This window comes from Hemicordylus capensis, chromosome 1 (genome assembly GCF_027244095.1).
Source record: "Hemicordylus capensis ecotype Gifberg chromosome 1, rHemCap1.1.pri, whole genome shotgun sequence".
Classification (NCBI taxonomy): domain Eukaryota; kingdom Metazoa; phylum Chordata; class Lepidosauria; order Squamata; family Cordylidae; genus Hemicordylus; species Hemicordylus capensis.
The window spans coordinates 22,123,525-22,144,643 of record NC_069657.1 but is presented as its reverse complement, the minus strand read 5'-3'; the positions used below and the strand labels follow the sequence as shown (position 1 = coordinate 22,144,643).

At 42.4% G+C, this 21,119-nt stretch overlaps 1 protein-coding gene across 14 annotated transcripts in view; it reads left to right on the top strand.

Moving 5' to 3' along the window:
* TRAF3 (TNF receptor associated factor 3) overlaps positions 1 to 21,119 on the top strand; it is a 159,551-nt gene that overhangs the window by 120,976 nt on the left and 17,456 nt on the right. For 12 of the 14 annotated variants that reach the window (XM_053263050.1, XM_053263069.1, XM_053262991.1 and 9 more), the window contains 5 exons: positions 4,005 to 4,109; positions 6,940 to 7,107; positions 10,362 to 10,442; positions 14,389 to 14,463; positions 18,767 to 18,859. In XM_053263050.1, coding sequence (XP_053119025.1) covers positions 4,005 to 4,109; positions 6,940 to 7,107; positions 10,362 to 10,442; positions 14,389 to 14,463; positions 18,767 to 18,859 — 522 coding nt within the window. Of the gene's footprint in view, positions 1 to 2,370; positions 2,740 to 4,004; positions 4,110 to 6,939; positions 7,108 to 10,361; positions 10,443 to 14,388; positions 14,464 to 18,766; positions 18,860 to 21,119 lie in introns of those variants that run through there. The other 2 variants (XM_053263097.1, XM_053263088.1) reach the window with 2 other exon arrangements.

The following is a 21,119-nucleotide window of genomic DNA, read 5'->3' as shown; positions in this document are numbered from 1 at the left end:
GCTGGTTAGCAAAAACATTGTTCTGACAAGCTTGCAATCTGTAGGTGCTTCTTTTAATGCATGACTGCTGTTGAACATATAGTGTGTGTGTGTGTGTGTGTGTGTGTGTGTATAATATCCAAAATAAAGATTGTTGGTTTACCTGACTAGGGGTTCCTTTTGCTTCATAAGGCCTGGAGAGGTGTCAGGGCCATTCAGCATTCATGGAGAGATGTAGGTACTCCAAAAACCCTGTCAGGCAGTACTTTGTACAACTGTCCAGATATCTGCATTCCTCTGAAAAGTGTATCTGGGTACAGGCCCCTCAAATGCATGGTACAGGTAGGAAGTGTACTGCTAGTACCTATGTTCAATATAATAGGTGAGTAACTATACTTGTGTACAATAGGTACCTGTGTACACAGTGCACTTGTACAGTGTTCAACATAATGTCTGAATAGGACTGTAGTCTGCCAGTTAATCCTTGATGATGGAGTGGAGCACTCCTGAATTTCCTCCCCAATAAGCTCTCTCACTCCTTGATAGGTAAGAGCATACTTATCATTTTTATGAAATTCTACATCTCCATCTTGATAATATTAACAAAAGTTGTGGATGCACATTTTGTTTCATACATTGCCTAAAGATTTAATTGGATTACGAATTGCTTTTTTTCCAATCTACAAGGTTTTAATATGGCTGGCCATCTTTAAGAACAACTATACTGGATGAGTTTATCAGAGTTTATCAGAGTTTAAAGGTGGCCTACAGAGGTTGTTCAATAGCAATTTTTTCCTTGGAAAATGGGATATCAAATCTCACTCAAGATTTTTTCAGGGGAACTGCTGAAAAATTTTGACTCTCAGTTCATGATATATTGCAAAACCAGTAACATCCTTTCTCACGCATTTGCTTAATGTATTTTTATATAGGTAATAAACAAGCAAAATAGTAATTTGAATAGACCAAATAATGTTGTTGTTGTTTTAATGTGGACAACCTTCAGACGAGTATATGAAGTAAATAACAATAATATGATATTAATAAAATGTTCTCCTTCCCAAGGCATCAGGCATTGTGGCAATACTGTCATCTTGCTGTGCATGCAGAAATCAAGAGTGTTTTGTTGTGCTGATTTATAGCCTGTCAGCCTGTGGTGACAAAACTGAAGTTAGCTAAGATTGTTCTTGAATGATTGTTCTAAAAACAATTTCTGTGTGTTTTTATAGCTCTTTAATGACCCAGCAATTTGATGAGCAAGTTACATTGGAACCATTTGAATTTTTAAAAAGCTTCGGCTGATATGTCAGTTACACCCATTTCTGAAGGAAAATGACCTTAAAACAGTGGTACATATGCTGGCCAGCTCTAGGCTTGACTACTGTAATGCCCTCTACGTGGGGCTCCCTTTGTATGTAGAGCGGAAGCTACAGTAGGTGCAGAATGTGGCAGCCAGACCGGTCTCCAGGATAACCTGAAGAGACCCCATAACACTGATCTTGAAAGAACTGCACTGGCTGCCGATATGTTTCTGAGTGTGAAATACAAAGTGCTGGTTATTACCTATAAAGCCCTTAATGGCTTGAGTCCAGGGTATTTAGGAGAGTGCCTCCTTTGTCATGAACCCTCCCGCCTATTAAGATCATCTGGGGAGGTCCGGTTACGGCTACCACTGGCTCGTTTGGTGGCTATTTGGGACCGGGCCTTCTCTGGCTGCCCCAGGGCTCTGGAATGCACTCCTTATTAAAATCAGAGTTCCTCCATCTCTGGCTGTTGTTAAAAAGATGCACCTGTTTCTTGGTAGTGGTCCTATTATCCTCCACACTTTGGATGTCTGTATCTGTGTAGACAGGACCTCACAACCTTCTAGAGCTATAAGCTTTTTGGCAGTAGCCCCACCCCCTCAGTGACACACACATAGCCCCTCACAGGTTACCTCCCTCAGTCTTCTTCCGACCACTGCGATAGCGACTTCAGGAGACCTTCTACCCCGCTTCATGTGGGGAGAGCTGTCAACAATAACCACCAAACAAAAACCTCCTTACCCTTTCTCTTTAATTTGGCTTTTATTTATTTATTTATTTATTTAATTTATATCCCGCTCTTCCTCCAAGGAGCCCAGAGTGGTGCACTACATACTTGAGTTTCTCCTCACAACAACCCTGTGAAGTAGGTTAGGCTGAGAGAGAAGTGACTGGCCCAGAGTCAGCCAGCTAGTATCATGGCTGAATGGGGATTGGAACTCGGGTCTCCCCGGTCCTAGTCCAGCACTCTAACCACTACACCACGCTGGCTCTATCTGTCTATTCTGTCTGTCTGTCCTCTCATTTTTCAGTCATCCTCAGTTTATGTCTTTGTTTAACTCGCCGCTCCCCCACCACCCTGCTCAAGGTTTTTCTCTTCAGAGATCCTGAGGCAGTATGTGTAGTCTCTTTTAAGAGCTGCCTTACAGTCTCTTTTAAGAGCTGCCTCACTTGCACTGTTAAACTCTCTGTTTCAGACAGGCACGAGGAGTGCTTAGCGTGCCTTGGAGACCCACCGAACCGACTTCTGCGCTGTTTGCCGGGGCTTTACTAGACGGGCCCGATGCGAAAGTACTTCCCGCCTCTGTGCTTTGTTGTGGGAGAGGCCTTAAGTGCTACATCGGCCCTACAAGCCACTCCCACTAGCCAGCTATCCCAGCAGCGCTGTACCAGCTCTGGTATGCTGTGCTCTCAGGAATCCAAACAGCCGACGCAGAATGTATCACGTCCAGCGCTGGTACTGAAGACTGGCCCTGCACTCCCTCTCTTAAAGGGGCTGGCGCTGCTAACACCAAAGGCTTCCTCTTCAGGGCTTAAGCCTGCTAAACAAGGGAAGCCGGTGGATCAAGCGCCACTATGCTTTGGACACCAGGTTAAGAGCCCATTCACAGTTTGGAGCAGCAATCCTCGACACAGTTCTTCAGTTGATGCCTGTTTCTCCCACCAAACTGGTGAATAGTGTGGAGGACAATAGGACCACTAACAAAAAAAATTAAGGTTGCTTACCTGTAACTGTAGTTCTTGTTAGGGAGGTGCACGAATATCTTCAGCGCTAGCGGGGGTAGAACTTTAAGGGCGGGGGAGAGTGTACTCACCCCTCCCGCCGCATTTCCCCCACCAGCGCTCTGTTATCTTTAAGCCCTTTGGGGCGGCAGCGTTCCTCCCTGCCACCCCATTTCCCCAGTCAGCCGGAAGTGGCCAGAAGTGGCGAGCGCATGTGCGCCCGTCTGCCATGCGCGTGCACGACGGGCTCATGTGCACTCTCTACTTCTGGCCACTTCCGGCCGGTGGGGGAAATGGGGCGGCAGGGAGGAACGCTGCCACCCCGAGGGGCTTAAAGATAACAGAGCGCCGGCAGGGGAAATGCGGCGGGAGGGGTGAGTACACCCTCCTCCGCCCTTAAAGTACTACCCCTGCCGGTGCCGAAACGCCGACCCCCCCCCTCCGTGCCGAAATGTTTCGGAGGCCTTTATAATGGTCTCCGAAATGTTTCAGGCACATGCCTAGTTCTTGTAGTGGTCCATTGTCCTTCACATGACCCTCCCTCCTCCTCGCTCTAGTAGTCACTTACCTGTTATGTATGATCGCGGCAGACAGGGACTGAGGGAGGTAATCTGTGAGGGGCTATAGGTGAGTCACCAAGCGGCCGGGGCTACTGACAAAAAGCTTAGAGCTTACAACTCTAGACAGTTCCTAAGTCCTGTCTGCACAGGACCTCCGAAGTGTGAAGGACAATGGGCCAGTTCAAGAACTACTGTTACAGATAAGCAACTGACTTTTCTTGGGCTTTTAATTAATTATAATTGGTTTTATATCATAAAATTGTTGTAATCATTTTTCCTGTTTTTATATTGGTTGTATTTTGGCTTATGTACACTGCCTAGGGTTGCACGTAGGAAGTATAGACATAGAGTAAATTAATAAATAAGGGCTCCATTGATGTGAAAGAAACTTACACCACCATCATAATAACCAGTTGTTTTTTAAACGTCTTAATTTTAGATATTTAAAGACAATTGCTGTCGGAGAGAGCTTCTTGCTCTTCAGATATTCTGCAGAAATGAAAATAAAGGTTGCAGAGAACAATTGACCTTGGGACATTTGCTTGTAAGTAGCAGGACTTGGTTGGGTCTACCCTGAGTTGTGTTATCTGGTTCAAAGTTGCATATTGTACAAAGCAAAGAAGAAAATTAACATTGGGATGGTGTACTGTAGTGTGTGTGCTCAGTTGATATATGCTAGAATTGGGAACGTGAATGTCACTTAAGCTGAAAAAACGAAGACTTACAGTATTAAGTGTGGGTCCTGGGTCTGAAAATGTAGATCTTCAGTCTGAGCATCCCGTCGCTTCCCCGCCTCTATTTTTCTGATACTGGCTACGTTACGTTGGGTAACAATCCAGTTGTTTGTTGTGACCTAGCAGTTTGAAACCAACACATTAGGAGGAACTGATAATCTGCCAGGAGGTAGTATACTACGCTTATAATTTAATGAAGGGACAGATATTGGTTATCCTCCAGCCCTCCAGCTGTCAATCGTCCCTGACTATTGGCTTATGTGGCTGGGGATGATGGCAGTTGTAGTCCAGCAGTTGGAAGGCTGAAGTCGTGGAGCCCTCCTATGGTAGCTGACAGAAGCCATATGTTCAGATTCCTAAAAGGGCATGTTTGAAAATATGGCAGAGGAGGAGAGATGTCTGGAATGGTGCTGCTGCTGTTGTTCATGTGATTATTAAAAATGTGGGGCACAGTGGTCCCTCTAATTTGTTTCATCTCTGTGTGGAATGAGTTTTGTTCTGGGTGGCAGTATCAAAGCAGTGTGCGCGCATGTGCATTCAGAATGGAGCCTTCCTGATTCAACCTGAGCGGCATCTAAAATGAACTGAGCGGACATCCAAAAACTTGTGAGCTCACACATGTGCACACACCTTAGAGGGAACAGTGGTGGGTACCCACATTTTACTTGCATTCTTTTTTTTTTAATTTTAAGGCTGGAAAAATATTTTGCTTTGTAGGGACAGGTGTAAAAACTTTTAAGAGCCAGCATAAATTTTAATGTAAACCGCCCTGAGTCATTCTTGGAAGGGCAGTATGGAAATTGAATGAATGAATAAATAAAGCTTTCAAGCACCAGTCTTGTTTTGAACTCTCCCTTCTGTAATGTGGGCTATAAGCTAGTCTTGATGGCTTTAGACTACCTTCAGGTTCAGAGGCAGGATGCCTCTGAATACCAGTTGAAGGAGAGCAGTGGTGGGAGAGGCCTTCATCTCCTGGTTGTGGGCTTCTCAGAAGCATCTGGTGGACCATGATGGGAAGCAGGATGCTGTGGGTTAGATGGGCCTGATTCAGCAAAGCTCTTCTTATGTGATGTTTGGGATGCCGAATTCACATCATCATGACACACCACATTGTAAATTCTCTTGCCACTGGCAACTAAAGTTGTGGAGCATGGGAAGGAGAAACTTGCAATGTAGTTATGACACAATATGAGGGAAATGTGCCTAAACACTGGGATGGGTGGGTGGGTGTATGACTTCACATAACTTTTGCAGTGGTATGCCTATTGGACATGATGTAATTCTGGGCTTTAGAATTGTTAGAACCCAGTTATATAACTCCAGAAAGACACATCTGTGCTTCTTTGGAAATGGTCGTGCAGAGGGTACTAAGACTGATAGGATATAAGGTTTTGTATAATTAATCCTTTTTGTCTCTACATATGTATTTTAAAATTTTAATGTGTTTAATGTGTGTTTATCTATAATTTTTATCTTTTTGTGAATTTTAAATGTGTTATATTGTATGTTTTAATTCTGTAAACCGCCTAGAGATTTTTATACTAGGCGGTATATAAATTCAATTAATAATAATAATAATAATAATAATAATAATAATAAATAATTACTACTACTACTCCTCGATGTCTGGATAAAACAAACCAGTCCATAACACCTGCCTAACTGTGTAAATAAATAAATAAAAAAATATGCGTAGGAATGGGCCTGTGCAAATATTCAACTCTGGATAGCTGAAGCAAGATAATCCACCAGTACCATGTGGGGGTGACCATTCTCACCATTCACCTGTATGTAGTGTTCCCCATGCTGGTGGAGCCCCTTAAAGTAGGATAGAGTCCTGCCAGCTCCAACAGTGTCTGGGGAAATATGCAAGAAATGCTGGAAAGGGCTTCATTTTTTAGCACCTCCATGGGCACCTTCCCAGACAGCCTTGAGGCTGACAGGGCTCTTTGAGGGGCTCCATCAGTACAGGGAATAGCACTGAATGGCACACTGGAGAGAAGTGGGGGAAGTCTCTTCCATGTGCTGTCATCCGATTATTTAGTTAGCTAGTTAATTAGATTTATATGTCACCCTACTCCCATAGGACTCAGGGTGGCTTACAATCAATAACATACACAGCAACGCAATTCCATAAAAATATATTTTACATAACCTCATAAACCACAACCCCATACAATACTCATTCCACATGACATAATAACCATGGATTACAAGATCACTCTACAACCAGCTCTCTCAGCAACCGGACACTCAACGGAACATTTCAGTCTTACATGCCTTACGAAAGGCCAACAGATCATGGAGAGCTCTGATATTATCCAGGAGACTGTTCCATAGAGTTGGGGCCACCACTGAGAAGGCTCTGGCTCTCATTGATTGCAGTTTAATATCCCTAGGGTCCGGGATATTATGCAGACTATTTGGAGTCAAATATTTGCACAGGCATACTAAGCAAGATTTATCTTTAGTGGCTAAAATAGTGATCACAACAGCAGTAATAATTTTATTTATTTACTACATGTATACTTTGTAATGTTTTAAGTAGTAACACAGTAACTTTGTCGTAGTAGTAGGACAACATACTCTCCTATTGCTAGGTACACACACTCTCATCATCTTGGTATTTGTGTGATTCAGACACATCTGAGGAACGACTGTCTGTTTGAAGAACTTCCATGCCCTCGTATTGATTGTAAAGAGAAAATACTGAGAAGAGACTTGCCAGACCATATAGAAAAAACTTGTAAATATCGGGAAACAACATGTAAATACTGTAAAAGCCAAGTCCCAATGATTATGATACAGGTGAGTTTTCTTTATTGCTAAACACTCTTTTTAAAAAATCCACCAAGAACTCTGCAGTGGAAACTTGTAAATTCTGTTAACAGTCTGGAGTCATCTGCCTTGTGAAGCAGTGCTGTGCAGCCTTCGTTAGAATCTGAAGAATCCCAGCTTTCATGTACCTGAACTGATGCTCTGGTGTAAAGTGGAACACAGTACCTGCTGCAAGGGGTTCTTCTCTTTATTTGGAAAAATATGGCCAGAAAATCATTTTGTTGGAGTTTTGCCACTTTCTCCCCTCAAAACATTTACTCAGATGAAAGGAACTTATCCTCTTAATTAGATGAAACTGGCTACTAGCTTAAATGTCTGTTCTTTCAGGCACAAGAATGTCCCATCCATATTTTAGCTTACCAGAAATCAGGCAGTCTTCCAGTGACCCTCAAAATGAAAATGAAAAGAAAATGTTCTCTCTGCCTGTACAGAGAGGGAGATGGGGGGGGGGATCAAAGCTATGCAAATGAGATCTTTAAAAATATCTCTGGTTCTGTTATAACACAAGAATTCATAGACTTCTGCATGCCCTAGAGGATAGGAAATCCCCTTTGTGGCTGAAGGGCTAGTGAACTGATTTCCAGTTAAAGGAATAGATTATTTTAATACTTTCTTCTTTACTGATCTCATTTCACTGACTTTTTAAAACAAGCCTGAGAGGAGAGCTGGTCTTGTGGTAGCAAGCATGACTTGTCCTCTTAGCTAAGCAGGGTCCACCCTGGTTGCATATGAAGAGGAGACTAGAAGTGTGAGCACTGTAAGATATTCCCTCAGGGGATGGAGCCACTCTGGGAAGAGCAGAAGGTTCCAAGTTCCCTCCCTGGCTTCTCCAAGATAGGGCTGAGAGAGATTCCTGCCTGCAACCTTGGAGAAGCCACTGCCAGTCTGTGAAGACAACACTGAGCTATATGGACCTATGGTCTGACTCAGTATATGTCAGCTTCCTATGTTCCTAAATGTAGAGTTATAGTATCTATGCCAGTTCGCTTGTCTCTGAATATACAAAAGCAAATTTAGAGGCGTCTTTCCTCAAAAAAGCACAGAGGTAGCTACATACGGTTCAGTTGGTTCACCATGTGTCCAGTTTGCTCAATGATGAAATGCGGGGTGGGGAGACAATTTTTTACTTAATGGAAAAGAGCAATGAGAGAGAAACAAACCCAGAACACTCAGCGGAGACAGAATGTTCAGCAAGCCAAGGCTAGACTCCCAACAAAGTAGTATTGTAGTCATGTGGAACACCATGGATGGGCTTCACTGGAGAAGGACACAAAGGTGTATACTGTACAAGATAAAAATGGCGTTCATGGGCAAGAGCCCCCCCCCAAAAGCATTAATTCAGCTAGCCGTTCTTAATGTTTAAGGGGAGAGGTATGGTTGGTGGGGATGAGAGAAATATACATTTAATGACTTAGTTCTCTTTTAACCATCACAGCAGGTCAGCTGTGGTGGGGAAGCAGCTTGCCTAGGGAGCAAGAGGCTGTTAGTTCGAATCCCCGCCGGTGTGCTTCCTAGATTGTGCTTAGTAAATCTATATTTGTAGTCATCTATATTGGGCAGCAGCGATATAGGAAGGTGCTGGTGGCGGATGCTCACTTCAGTGACAACGCAAAGGCATCATCTCATACTGCGTGGGAGGAAGGCAATGGTAAACCACTCCTGTATTATACCAAGAAAACCACATGCCTCTGTGGTTGCCAGGAGTCGACGCCAACTCGACAGCACAATCTTTCCATCTCAGTGGCTAAAGGTTTTTACAATTTTTAGCCTACTTTCTGAAGGGAAGAACACTTATGAGATCATCATGCCTCTGTTTGGTCTGACTGTCTTGCTGTTATGTGTCCACCTCTAATAACATTTGTGTTTACCATCCAATACAAACCAAACCCACCACACATGGGAGGGGGTCCTAGGTATCCAGCTGGGCTTACTGAGCTGCATATATACTCAATGTATAGGCAGCATCCCTTTGCAACTCTTGCCTTGACAGTTGTATACAAACCAAGTTCACAGCACATGGGAAAGGGTCCAAGGTAAGAGTCACCATATTAAAAAGAAGCTGAAAGTAGGCTCCATTACTTCTGCTTTAAAACACTTCTTGTTTTATTTATTTGTTTCACTTTTGTCCTGCTCTTCATCCAAGGAGCTCAGTGTGGTTATGTGGGTCTGTCCTCACTTCATATCCTTAACTCCAGATCATTTATGTATAAATTGTATAGCTCTAGTCCCAATTTAGATCCTTGGGTGAGGGGCATTCACTCCACACTGACTTACTTTTGTTACCCAGGCAGTTGCCAATCTATAAGCTGACCCACCCTCTTATATGACTGATATATTTACTTGGGAGCCTTTGGTGAGCAACTTGACAAAAGCTTTTTGGAAACCCAGGGTATATCCAGTCTACTGGATTATTCCTGTTAATGTAATTGTTGACATCGTCGAAGAACTCCAAAAGATTTGTGAGGCAGTACTTCCCTTTGCGGAAGCCATGCTGATTTTTCTTCAGTTTGTCTTGTTCTTCTGTATGCTTCTGAATTCTGTCTTTAATATTGCTTTCTGCCAGTTTACCTGCAACAGACATTAACCTCAGTGGCCTGTAATTTTAGTTAAACCAATATTAGATTGGCTGCAGGGAGTCTCTTGCTACTTGAATATTAGGGATTTCCTTTTTTCAAGAAACATACTGTATGCATCATCAACTTCTGAAAAGTAAGGATAGTCATGGTTAGCATGCTAGTGGCTGATGAGATCATGCAGTTGTGATGATCCAGGCCTATCAAAGAGACAGCACAATCCAGAGTTCCTTGTGTCATCCCAGAGGATTCTGAAACAGAGTCTGTCCATATTGAAAACTGAACATATTGCTTGAGGAAGGGACCTGTGCAAAGTGTGAGATATGAAGTTGTAGCATTAGTTTGAAACAGCAAACAACTTTTAAGCTATCTAGTACACCTTATCCTAGCGCTGAAAGCAAGATTTATCTTGGATAATTCTTCCTTTTCCAAATGGTGTTCACCCCTGTGGACAATGTCTGGAAGGAAAGATGTGTGTTGATCCTTTGAATAATAATGCAGGAGCAGATGTTGCAAATACAACATCTTGACTGCTTTAAGAAATGTAATTAACCCCATATAGCTCAGAGTTTTAAAAATTCACCACAGTTCCTGATGTCTTATGTGAAAATGGTTACGGGCTTCAAATACGTTATGTCGTTTTCCTCTTAGAAACATGAAGATGCAGACTGCCCCTGTGTTATGGTGACATGTCCCCATAAATGTAGTGTTTCAGCACTCCTGAGAAAAGAGGTAAGAGATCATGTTTCACATTCATACATAAAAATAAAATATCCTGTTCTATATTGCTCATTTAAGAATATTTTTCTTTGTAATAATGTGCAATAAATTTGCCAGAAGCAGCTCCACTATATATTTTTTTAAAAAATTTTTACTGCTAAAATCAACTTTAAATGCATTTCTAGACTTCTGAGAAGTTATATTGCAGACTTCTTTTTTAAAAAAAATGTTCTGCCTTAATTGCACCCATTTTCTCCTCCCTTCAGTCTTCGTGAGAGCTGAATTTGCAATACTTACCTAGAGAAGAACGCATAGGAATCTCGAAATCTTCACAGCAGTCTTCACAAATATAGCAGAGGAAATCTAAAGCATTCGTACCATGTGGTTTTAGAGGCTTTAAAATATTGAAAATACTGAAATATTAAGAATTTATAATTTATAGTCTGGATGATGTTGCTATTTTTGCAACATTAGGGCAAGAACATGCTGATTTTAAAAGACATTTGATTTTAAAATGTTTGTGTTGTGTGCATGTCCATTATGGAACCTGTTGCCACGAAAAGAATTCATTGTCCAACATATATTTTGAAGAGGATGGCCAACACTTTTTTGCTCTTTTATCTTGCACTCTTGAGATTAACATTAAAAATGACTTACAGTTGTACCAAACTCAGCTGCAGCTAAAATTAAGAATGATTGATTGCCTAGGTTGTATGTATTGGGGGCATTTGCAGAGGAGGATTGGGTGTGTGTGCTTAACAGTTCCCTCATCTGCTTATCTTCTCCAGCCATTTTATCTGTGTTCCCCTTAGCCCAAAGGTTCTCAACCATGGGTCCCAAGATGTTGTAAGACTACAACTATCATCATCCCTTTGGTCATTGTGTCTGGGGAGGATGGGAGTTGTTATCCAGCAGCACCTGAGGACCCACCCATGGGAACCCCTGCATTGATCAGTCCTAAAGTTAGAAATGGGCTTAAGTGGGGTACCGAGGGAGGAGGAAGAGGAGTCTTAGAGGGGAGAATTGGTGGGGATAAACATCCCACCTCCTGCCCATTAATTCTCCCCTGCAGTTCCCTGGCCATACTACTTCTGCCAAACTTTTTTGGGGAAACGGATTTACTGAGGTAGTGTTGTGCTATACCATCATCCCATGTAACTAGGACCCAGTTTATTCGCGCTGAATAGAAAAAAAGTGTTTTTTGGTGACTGAGAGACATTGTATTTAGCTTGTCTGTTGTGGATGAATGTTGTGGTTTTTTAATATAACGCCGTTAAGCCTGCTTAATGGTGGTCTGTGGACTCCTGCTGGAAGAGGAAGTTGCTCACTAGATGATTTTGAAGTGTATGAAGCGGTCTCCTAAGAATGTCAAGCATTTACAGTGAACATTAATAAGTAGCAGTCATTTTACATGATGATAGTGTTTAAAGAAATGCGTGTCTCAGTCTGGGCTCATTGAGTCAGGGGGCGGAGGGCATTCCATTATTACTGTATTATGGGGGAGATATATAGATATACATACACATGTAGTGTAGTTGGGCCTAGTATTTCCTTGGCCATGGGGCACAATCCCACAACCATCGCTGGAAAAGAGAAGCACGTCTTGAGTTTCTTGACTGCCATGAGCCCAGTTCTGCTGCCTTAAATAAAGCAGTTATAAGGAAGGGTGGGTAAACTAGCGGGAGTTGAAGTGGCACATGTGTTACGTGAGCTGGAGGGACCTTTCCCGTGATGTGTCCAGGTTTGGGTTAGGCAGTGTACAGATAAGGGAGATGAACTAGACTTGTGGTAGCCATCATGAATTTGCCTTTGCTAAGCAGGGTCCACCTTGGTTTTCATTTAGATGGTGCCTACATATGGGCGCTGTAAGAGATTCTCCTTTAGGGGATGTGGCCATAGCTCAATGGAAGAGCATCTGCATGCTTGCAAGCAGAAGGTCCCAGGTTCACTCCCTGGCATCTCCAGGTAGGGCTAGGAGAGATCTGCCTGAAATCTTGGAGAGCCACTGCCTGTCATACTATAGACCAGGGATTCTCAGCGTTGGGTCCCCAGATGTTCTTGGACTTCAACTCTCATAATCCCCAGCCCCAGTGGCCTTTGGTTGGGGATTATGGGAGCTGAAGTCCAAGAACATCTGGGGACCCAATGTTGAGAATCCCTGCTATAGACAATACTAAGCTAGATGGTCCAATCATCTGATTCGGTATAAGGCAGCTTCCTATGTTCCTATAATGTAGTAAGTTTAGAAGGGACAGTTGCAGTTCCATAAAGCTTGAAAAACAGTATAATAAATGAAGGCAACTTGGAGTTAAGCTCTTAAATGTAAGGAAAACCATTGATCTGAAATCAGGAGTTCTCAAGTGCTGGTTGGCTTAATAGTTAGCCACTTCTTTTTTTCTTCTAATAGTTGCCACCAACCTTATCCACCGCCCCCCACCCCAATCTTTTAGCATGCACAGAGGGCTTAGCAGAGGCCCTTTCATTTGCCCTAGGATATTAAGAAGGTAAGAGAGAAAAGGAGTCTCTCTTTTTCTCTTCTCTGTGTAAAAGAGGGCCCAGGACAAGGGGGTATATGTGCTACTTGATGCCCTATTTATTGGAGGGCCTTGTGAGTTGGCAGGTAGCTTTCTAAACATCTGGAGTGAAGCCGCATTCCTTGCAAGGATGTGTGTTTAATAGTATGTGCTGCTATTGTGCATTTTGGTCTTAGGAAGCTAATGCAGGTCAGCTGCGTTCTCCCTAAATAAGGAATTTTCAATGTGCTGATTGCTGATTTCATGCTACTTGAAATAACTTGTTCCTTGAGGTACATGGAATGGCTATTCTTCGCTTTCTAAAGTCTGTCTGTGTGTGTGTTCGTTCCTTGGATTTTCTGTGGCTTCTGGTGCATAAGAGTTTCTGGATGAGATACTTTTTACAAGTTCTTTATTATTTCTATGCTTTGTGAAAGTAGGGGCATTCCACATTGCAATATTACTATAGAGCACATCTGAAACAGTTTCCTCTTATGCATTTACTATACACCATAAATGAGAAACTGGCTATGCAGATTTCACAACCCTCATGACCCTGCAATCATCCACATCAAGATGGGCTGGGGAACAAGGCAAGCTGAAGTTCCTTGGCAGCTATGTATACTATATGAGAGCCCTCCCTGATTCCCGTCTTGAAAATAGGCAATGTTCAGACATGCCTTAAAGATCCTAAAACATTTTGTGGAAATATAAGGGTCATCATGACTTCTTTTATTTACTACTTGCCCTCTTTCTTCCTCTTACCTGTTTTGTTCTTAGCTGCTGTCCTCTAACCCAAAGCTAGCTGCATTTCCAGAGTGCTATATATGCTGAATGTAAAAGAACTTTTTGCTGCATAAGTAACACTTATTTCTGCGCACTGCTTTTGTAACTTTGAGATCAGTCTTTTTATTATGGAATTTGTTCGTTTCATGCAATATTTGTTCTAAGTCTCTGTCATTCTGTTCTATATTTTATCATTGGAATTTTGCATGATGTGTTTTTTGGAAGGGGGGGCGGATTTGTTCCTAAAGAAAGCAGATTGGGGTGGAGGGGGGTGGGGAATGTGCATTAATACAGTGAAACCACTATGTAGAGAGGTTGCTCAGTGGACCATGATAATGAATATGCCATTGAGAAATTGGTCTCTCACCAGAAATCAAAATGGCACAGAAAACACTGAATCAAGTTGAGTGGTCATTAGAGGAGGTTTCACTGTAAATGTGTCCCTTTGTATATTCTTCTGGAATGTTCATGTGATTACATGTGTATGTGTATACCCTCAAGTACAACTGGAGGTAATATGAACACATGTTTAAAAAAAAAAATAAACCAGCAAAAACCAACCAACCACACAATACAAATCTGTATTGCGTGCCCTATATATTTTTGAACCTTATTGTGCATACATTTTCCATCAAACTCACACTTTTTTCCTATTACAGTTGAATGCACACTTGTCAGAATGTATTAATGCCCCAAGTACCTGTAGTTTTAAGCGTTATGGCTGCACTTTTCAGGTCAGTATATAATGATTATATACTTGATGAAAGTCTGCAATAAGAGAACAATATATTGGTAACTCTCTGGACTAGACTGAATGCCTCTTGTTGAGGAAAATGCATTCCAGTTGCTTGAGTGATTTAAAGCTTTGGGGTTTTTTTTGCCTGTCTGTAGAAATTTTAAATGTGTAAAGAGCACGTTTGCAAGAACATTGATGTGTCAGGATTTCAGTAATATATCTTTCACACTAAAAAGTTTATTGAATCTAGAAAATGAAAGATGCTTTTTTTTAACCCTTTGAAGCAGACTGAGTTCCCTTTAGTTAATTCAGTGAAACAAATTTTTGTTTCTATAATGAAACTTTCTGGCCCCTAATACTTGTGTACAATATAATCCACAACAGGCAAAACCCTCTAAAACCTACTTTTGTGCAACTTCAGCATTCATCTCACTGGGGTATTATGCAGAGGTTCAGTGGTTAGTGGATTGCGCTTGATGAGATTAAATATGTTGGCCTCAGTTAATCATGTAGCATTCTTCATATAGAAGGGCAAGTGGCTCCATTGTCTAACCCCGGAGAGCACAAATTAAGCCACTAATAATAAGCACAGTAGAATATGAGAATTTTGAGTGAGGTGTCTCACTATATATGTTTCTCTCTCTTGTAATGTGTCTATGCCGCCCCCCCGCCCCCAGCCGGCCAACATTATTGCTCTGAGATGACAAGCCCAGTAAGAGGCTGACATGAACAGAAGATACATGTGAAGGGCAGCTTGCTCAAATGTCAACAATACATTTCTTGTTCCTTTCAAGTAGGGGTGTGTTAGAACAGTATTGTTAAGGTTCCATCTAGACCTGTGATTTGTTGCCTACTTTAATTGATGACTAACCTACCTTTACGCCCAAAGATGGGCCCATAAGGCCCTGGTATGTTTCCCAACTTGAAGTTGTGTGTTTTTGGGGTGAGGATCTCTATTGGTGAACTCTAAGTGCCATGTAGTACTACAGTTCCCAGTGTTTGCAGGGATTGGAGGAAGCTGCAGTTGTTAAACTGGGTTATATTAGTAACATAAGCATTCCTATAAGATTTTATAGTGAGGAGCAACAAGGCTAAATAGACTGTCTTCTTGCAAAGAATTCTTAGGGCCTGATATCAGTTGGAACTTGATGAATTATAAAATCAAAAGCATTCAACAATTTGCACCCCAACACAATTACTATCAATGGTAGAATAGTTTGTCTAGTAGCACTGCTTGCTGTTGCCTTATCACCATTCATTATTTGTGTTTGTATGTGTGTGTATATGTGTGTGTGTGTGTGTATGTATGTTTGTTTATATAATTTGAATGCACCATACAGCCCATGTATACTAAAGAGGATTCAAATATTAAATTTGCAACTTAATTTGCATATACATTTTTTAAATGTCCTGTGCTCTAAAAGTGGTGTGAATGAGCTGAGCTGCAATGCTGCCCATCTTGCATATTATTTTGTTTTGTTTGTTTCTGTATGCAGAAGTTGTTCATATTGAGGTGTGTAATTTAATTTGTGCAAGATGGCGAATTTTCTCGTCACCTAAAAGCATTAAGCAAACTTTTTAGAATGAAAAATGTTGCTCTCTCAAAGCAGTACTGCTGTGTTCCAGGGTTCATTAATTCCAACCTATTTTCTTGTGTGTTCTATTTATTCAGTGAAAAATTTGCTTACGTGTGGGTGACTGAAAGCACCTTTTTATTTCCTAGAAGTCTTGGGATACAATCCACCAAATTCTGCCTCTGTTGGATGAAACTCCATAGGCTGAATAGTCCAGTGGTGTAGACTCCACTTCAGAACTGGTTGCTAGGAATGATATCTAGGAGCTGTAGAACTTGAACTGCTACACCCCTTGGTTCAAGAGAGCAACTGAGGATATGAACTTTTGCATTTCATGATTCTCTCTCCTCACTCTTTCTCCTTGTTCCTGTTAGCCTCGTGACATATCAAGTTGGAATGATCACATGTCGTTGGGGGGATTTATGTGCATTGAGTTGAATGCATGCATGGAAAGTACAAGTGGGAGGTGCAGATTTACAGCAGTGGGCCCTGCCTTCCTTTGATCCACTTACATTCTATTGAATGCATGCATGGAGTTGTATGGCGTAGGGCAGGGCTTGACAAATCCCAGGTGCCAGGGAGCCTATACATTTAGCCATGGCACCTAGACTAGGATATTTGGAGGCAGTGTTATTAAATAACATATTTATTTGTCCCAGGCAGCCCAGTTTCTGTTCTAAGCATACTTGTGGAAGGGATAGTGAGAGCCCATTTACTGTCCTCTGCTACAATGTCCATCATAAAGTCTGGTAATTTTTTCAAGTGTCCATTGTCTGACTCCTGAATTTTTTGCCTGGCTCCTGATCCAAAGCAAACTTATCAAGGCCTTGAGTAGGGTGCTTTCCTGCGCCTGATTTCCTTTCCTGCGCCTGACTGGGAAGCCTGATTTTCCAGGGTTCCTGTTCACCCTGAGAGATCCCCTGTATGTGTAGAGTTGTATGCATTAGGGACGCGCACGGAAACAGTTTGGAGGCCCTTTATGGGCCTCTGAACTGGTTTGAATGGTGGGCAGTTCCGCCAGTTCTGGTGCTCCACGTTTTAAAAGTCGTGCACAGGCATGTAGGATACTTCCAGTAAAGGTGGCAACAGGGCGGCAGGGAGGTACGCTGCCACCCTGGTGGACTTTTAAAACATGGAGCATCAGTGGGGGTAAAGCAGAGGGAGGGATAAGTGCACCCCCCGCCCTTAAAGCAGAATCGCCCCCGCCCACACACACAGCTTCAAGCCTCCCCTGCCTGGTTCTGTGCACATCCCTAGTATGTATATAGACTTAATGTAGGCATTCAACTGATTGCATGTTGATTAACAGCATTCTCCCTCCCCACCAAGGCAATAACTGAATATAGTAAAATTATAACATGGTCTTTTGATTTGGAAACTATGATATTTTGATTTGAAAAAAATAATGGTTTGCAAATACAATATAAAGTTCATCAGTAATTCTTTTTGTTTGTTTTGTACTGGATTTCTGCTTGGAGGGGCAAATTGCAGATAGCTTGTTGCCTGTATCAAATACAAATTGCCTTCCCCCATGTGAAATGAGCGTGGATCTCTCTCACCCCTTTCTGACCTTAAAGAGCAAATTAGCTCTTGGAGGTTAGAAGGGAGCAGTGTTCCCTGTAATATGGAATCCCAAATGTGATTGACGACAACACCTAGCTATAATGGCCTTTGGCTGTTTGTGCTGGAAGTTGTAGTCTGCAACATCTGAGATTCCCTGTTACAGGGAACACTGGAAAGGTGTTGTAATGCCCAGTGCCTGCCCACTCTTATATAAAGTTTCCCAAAAGCTGTGCATAGGCTTGCTCTTTTTCTCTTCTAGTCTCCAAGTCTGTTATGAGAATGGAAGGAACGCTTTGCTCTCATTATCTTTGCAGGAGATATAGTTGGCACAATCAGTATTGTGGGTGGGGGCGGGGGGAGGTTATTAGTGAAGAGGGTAGAAATGTGTGCAGCACTGCAGAAGGTTTTGGGTCCTGCCACTATTTCCAATGCACCATCCTGAATCTTCTGTGTTCAGATGATCTTGTTGAAATAAGTAGGGATTGGTTTTAGGGCAGGGTTTGGTGGATTGCGCCTTTGCTGTTTTGAAGGCTGTCTTGTGGTATTTCCTTTCAGTGGTTTTTTTTTTTTAAGGGTTCTAAAATGAATTTGAAATGTCTTTTCTTAGTGTGCCCCAGTGTATAGAAGCTGACTGTTTATAAGAAATGTAGGAGGAATTCTTGATTATGTAGGAGGAATGTTTAATATATATAAAAATTAAAATAGGATCCTTATACTGGCTGATTTCCTCACTAACTGTGCACCTCTGTACCAAGAAGAAGCATCCCCAATGCGAAGAACTTATAAAGTTCTCTCCTCTCCTCAGAAGTGCCCAACATCACCTGTTAATGTGTTCCTGAGGGCTGTGTGACCCTCAGGGACATATTTTTGGGTGGTACAGGGCACTTCCATGGAAAGGAGAGATCAGTGACCATTGCTCTCTTCCCTGCCCACCCGCTCTGCACAATAATTGCATTGGAACTCCCCACAGTGGAAGCACTTGTTTCTAGTACACGTGCTCACAGTTAGTGAGAATATTGGCCAGTGTCTTTCGGTGAATCAGTGGGTCAAATATATAATTTTGTTTTATGGGGTGGTGTTTTGCATTGTTTTCTGCGTGCTACATTTACTGTAGGTTTGCTTAATCAATGAAATTGGCTAAAATATATACATTCTTTGTCACAGGGAACAAATCAGCAAGTTAAAGCACATGAAGCCACCTCAGCAGTGCAGCATGTAGACTTATTGAAAGAGTGGAGTAATTGTCTAGAAAATAAGGTACATCTCCTACTCACCTTTATCCTTCATTACTTCATATTTTATAAATAAAGCAAGGGTACGATTTTGGGAGTTTGTAATGGCTACTCAAATTTCAAAAGCAATGAAATAATGTTAGCTTCTGTTCAAGGTCTTAATAAAATTGCATCCGGGTTAAAAATCTTAGAAGAGATTTTTCTTCATTGGTTGTCTTGATGTACATATACATTTTGCACCCTTAACTGGCCAATGAATATTGTTTTCCATTGGGAGAGAACTAAAGAAAGGCTAAAATAAAATAAAATAAAATAAAAATTGCACCGTTAGAAACTGCATTGATCCTGGGGTTTTAAAACCCCATTTTTAATGTGGAAATACTGATGGCTCAATATTGAGGGAGGAAAACTCACTGGACATTCTTTGCATGCTGAAACTCCCAGGTTTTATCCATGCTATCACAAGTATTTCAGATAGCAGACCTGGTTCAATGTAATCAGTGGGTCTCCCCGCAAACCCTCCACTCCCCCCTGCTTTATTCTATCTATAAAATTTATATCCCACACTTTCAGTAAAAACAAAACTCCTTGAGCAGCTTGACAACTGGGGAAAAGAATTGAACAATAAAGCAACAAACCTAACAACAACTTTCTCAGCACATGCAGAGAAAGGTCCAAAATGGACCGTAGACGGGGGCATGCACTCTTTGGGGAGGTAGGAGGTAAGGATGTGCACGAACTGGCAGATAAGATCCTTATCTTTAAGGACCGGGGAGGCTGCTTTTACACACTGAGCTGCGTTTCCCCCACTGGTGCTGTCTTTAAAATTGCTGGCGCAGGGTGGCAGCATATCTCCTTGCTGTCCCGGTCAGCATCAAACTAGACGTGCCCAACACATGTGTTGGGCACTTCCGATTTGACATTGACCAGGGTGGCAAGGAGGTCCCCTGCTACTCGGTGCCAGTGATTTTAAAGACAGAACCAGTTGGGGAAATGCAGAGTGGGGGGTGTAAAGGCACCCTCCCCGATCCTTAAAGTAAACCCCTGAACTGGCCGAACCACCACCAGAACTTCAAACCGGTTCAGTGGTCCGCAAAGGGACTTTCAAACTGGTTTGTGCACATCCCTAGGGGGAGGGGAGCTGGAAGGAGCTCTCTCTTCCCACCCAGCCATGCATTGGCGCTGCTTTTAAGGTAAAAGGGGGAACTTTCCCCTCGCCCCACCATCGTCCTCCCTGCTTCAGCCACTGCCACCCCATTCCACCACGCAGCAGCTTTTTAAAGTAAAAGTGGGAACTTCCCGCCCTCCCCACAGCTGCTGTTGTGTGGCCTTCGCTGCCCCCATCCCACTGCAGAGCGGTGGTTTTTAGAAGAAGAAAGGGGGAGATTTCCCCTCTTCCTCCACCCCCTCACTGCAGCCATTGCTCCCAGAGAGGAGCGGGCAAAATTTACCACTCCTCAAATTTTGCTGCTGTAGGCAAGTGCCTGCTTTGCCTCTCCTTAAACCACCACTGTGGATGTACTGATATGGCCAACACTGCTTGAATTATGCCATTCCAGAGGGCTGCATAACCAGCTATACGATCATTCTGCCCCTATGCTGTGTGAAATAAACTTAAAGAAACTGGTTCCAGTTTTCCTGTGTCTTGGTGATGTGGGAGCTGATCTCCCTGTTATTTCAGTGTCTCATAGCACTGGCTTTCTGTTAGCACAACTGTAATTTGGGGACAGGGAGAAAGAAAGAAAATATCTCTTTTTGACCCCAAAGTGGCTATAATCCAAAATAAAGATTAGTCCATTTGTGAACATGGCCCCTCGTGTTATGGTATACAATTGCACTCCATGCGTTATCAATACTGTCAGAGAGTTGTCTTGATTTCATGTTATGGGTAAGAAGTACTGTGTTGAGCTCAGTTGCGAAATCTCCCCTCCTTTTTAGATGGATCACAAATGGTGGTCTTTTTTCAGTTGCCAGGGCCTCCTTTCTAGCTGATGCCTTCATTGTTTTACTGATAAATGTAGCATATACTCTTTTGTGAGGGTAAGAGGGCATTCTTTCCAGTGCTTAAGAAAGAAAAGCATTGATGAATAGAGCAAAGGATCTTAGTGTTCCATGCAGTGAATAAAACATGATAGCTGTTTTTCGTGGCTCCAGTACATAATCTAGCAGGAAGACTAAGAATTCTAAGAGAACAAAACAGAGGTTGATTTCTCTTAGAATTTCAGCAGAGTGTTTCCACTGCTCTCCTACATTGTTCTTGACTGTGTAGCTTTCATCTGCAAAAA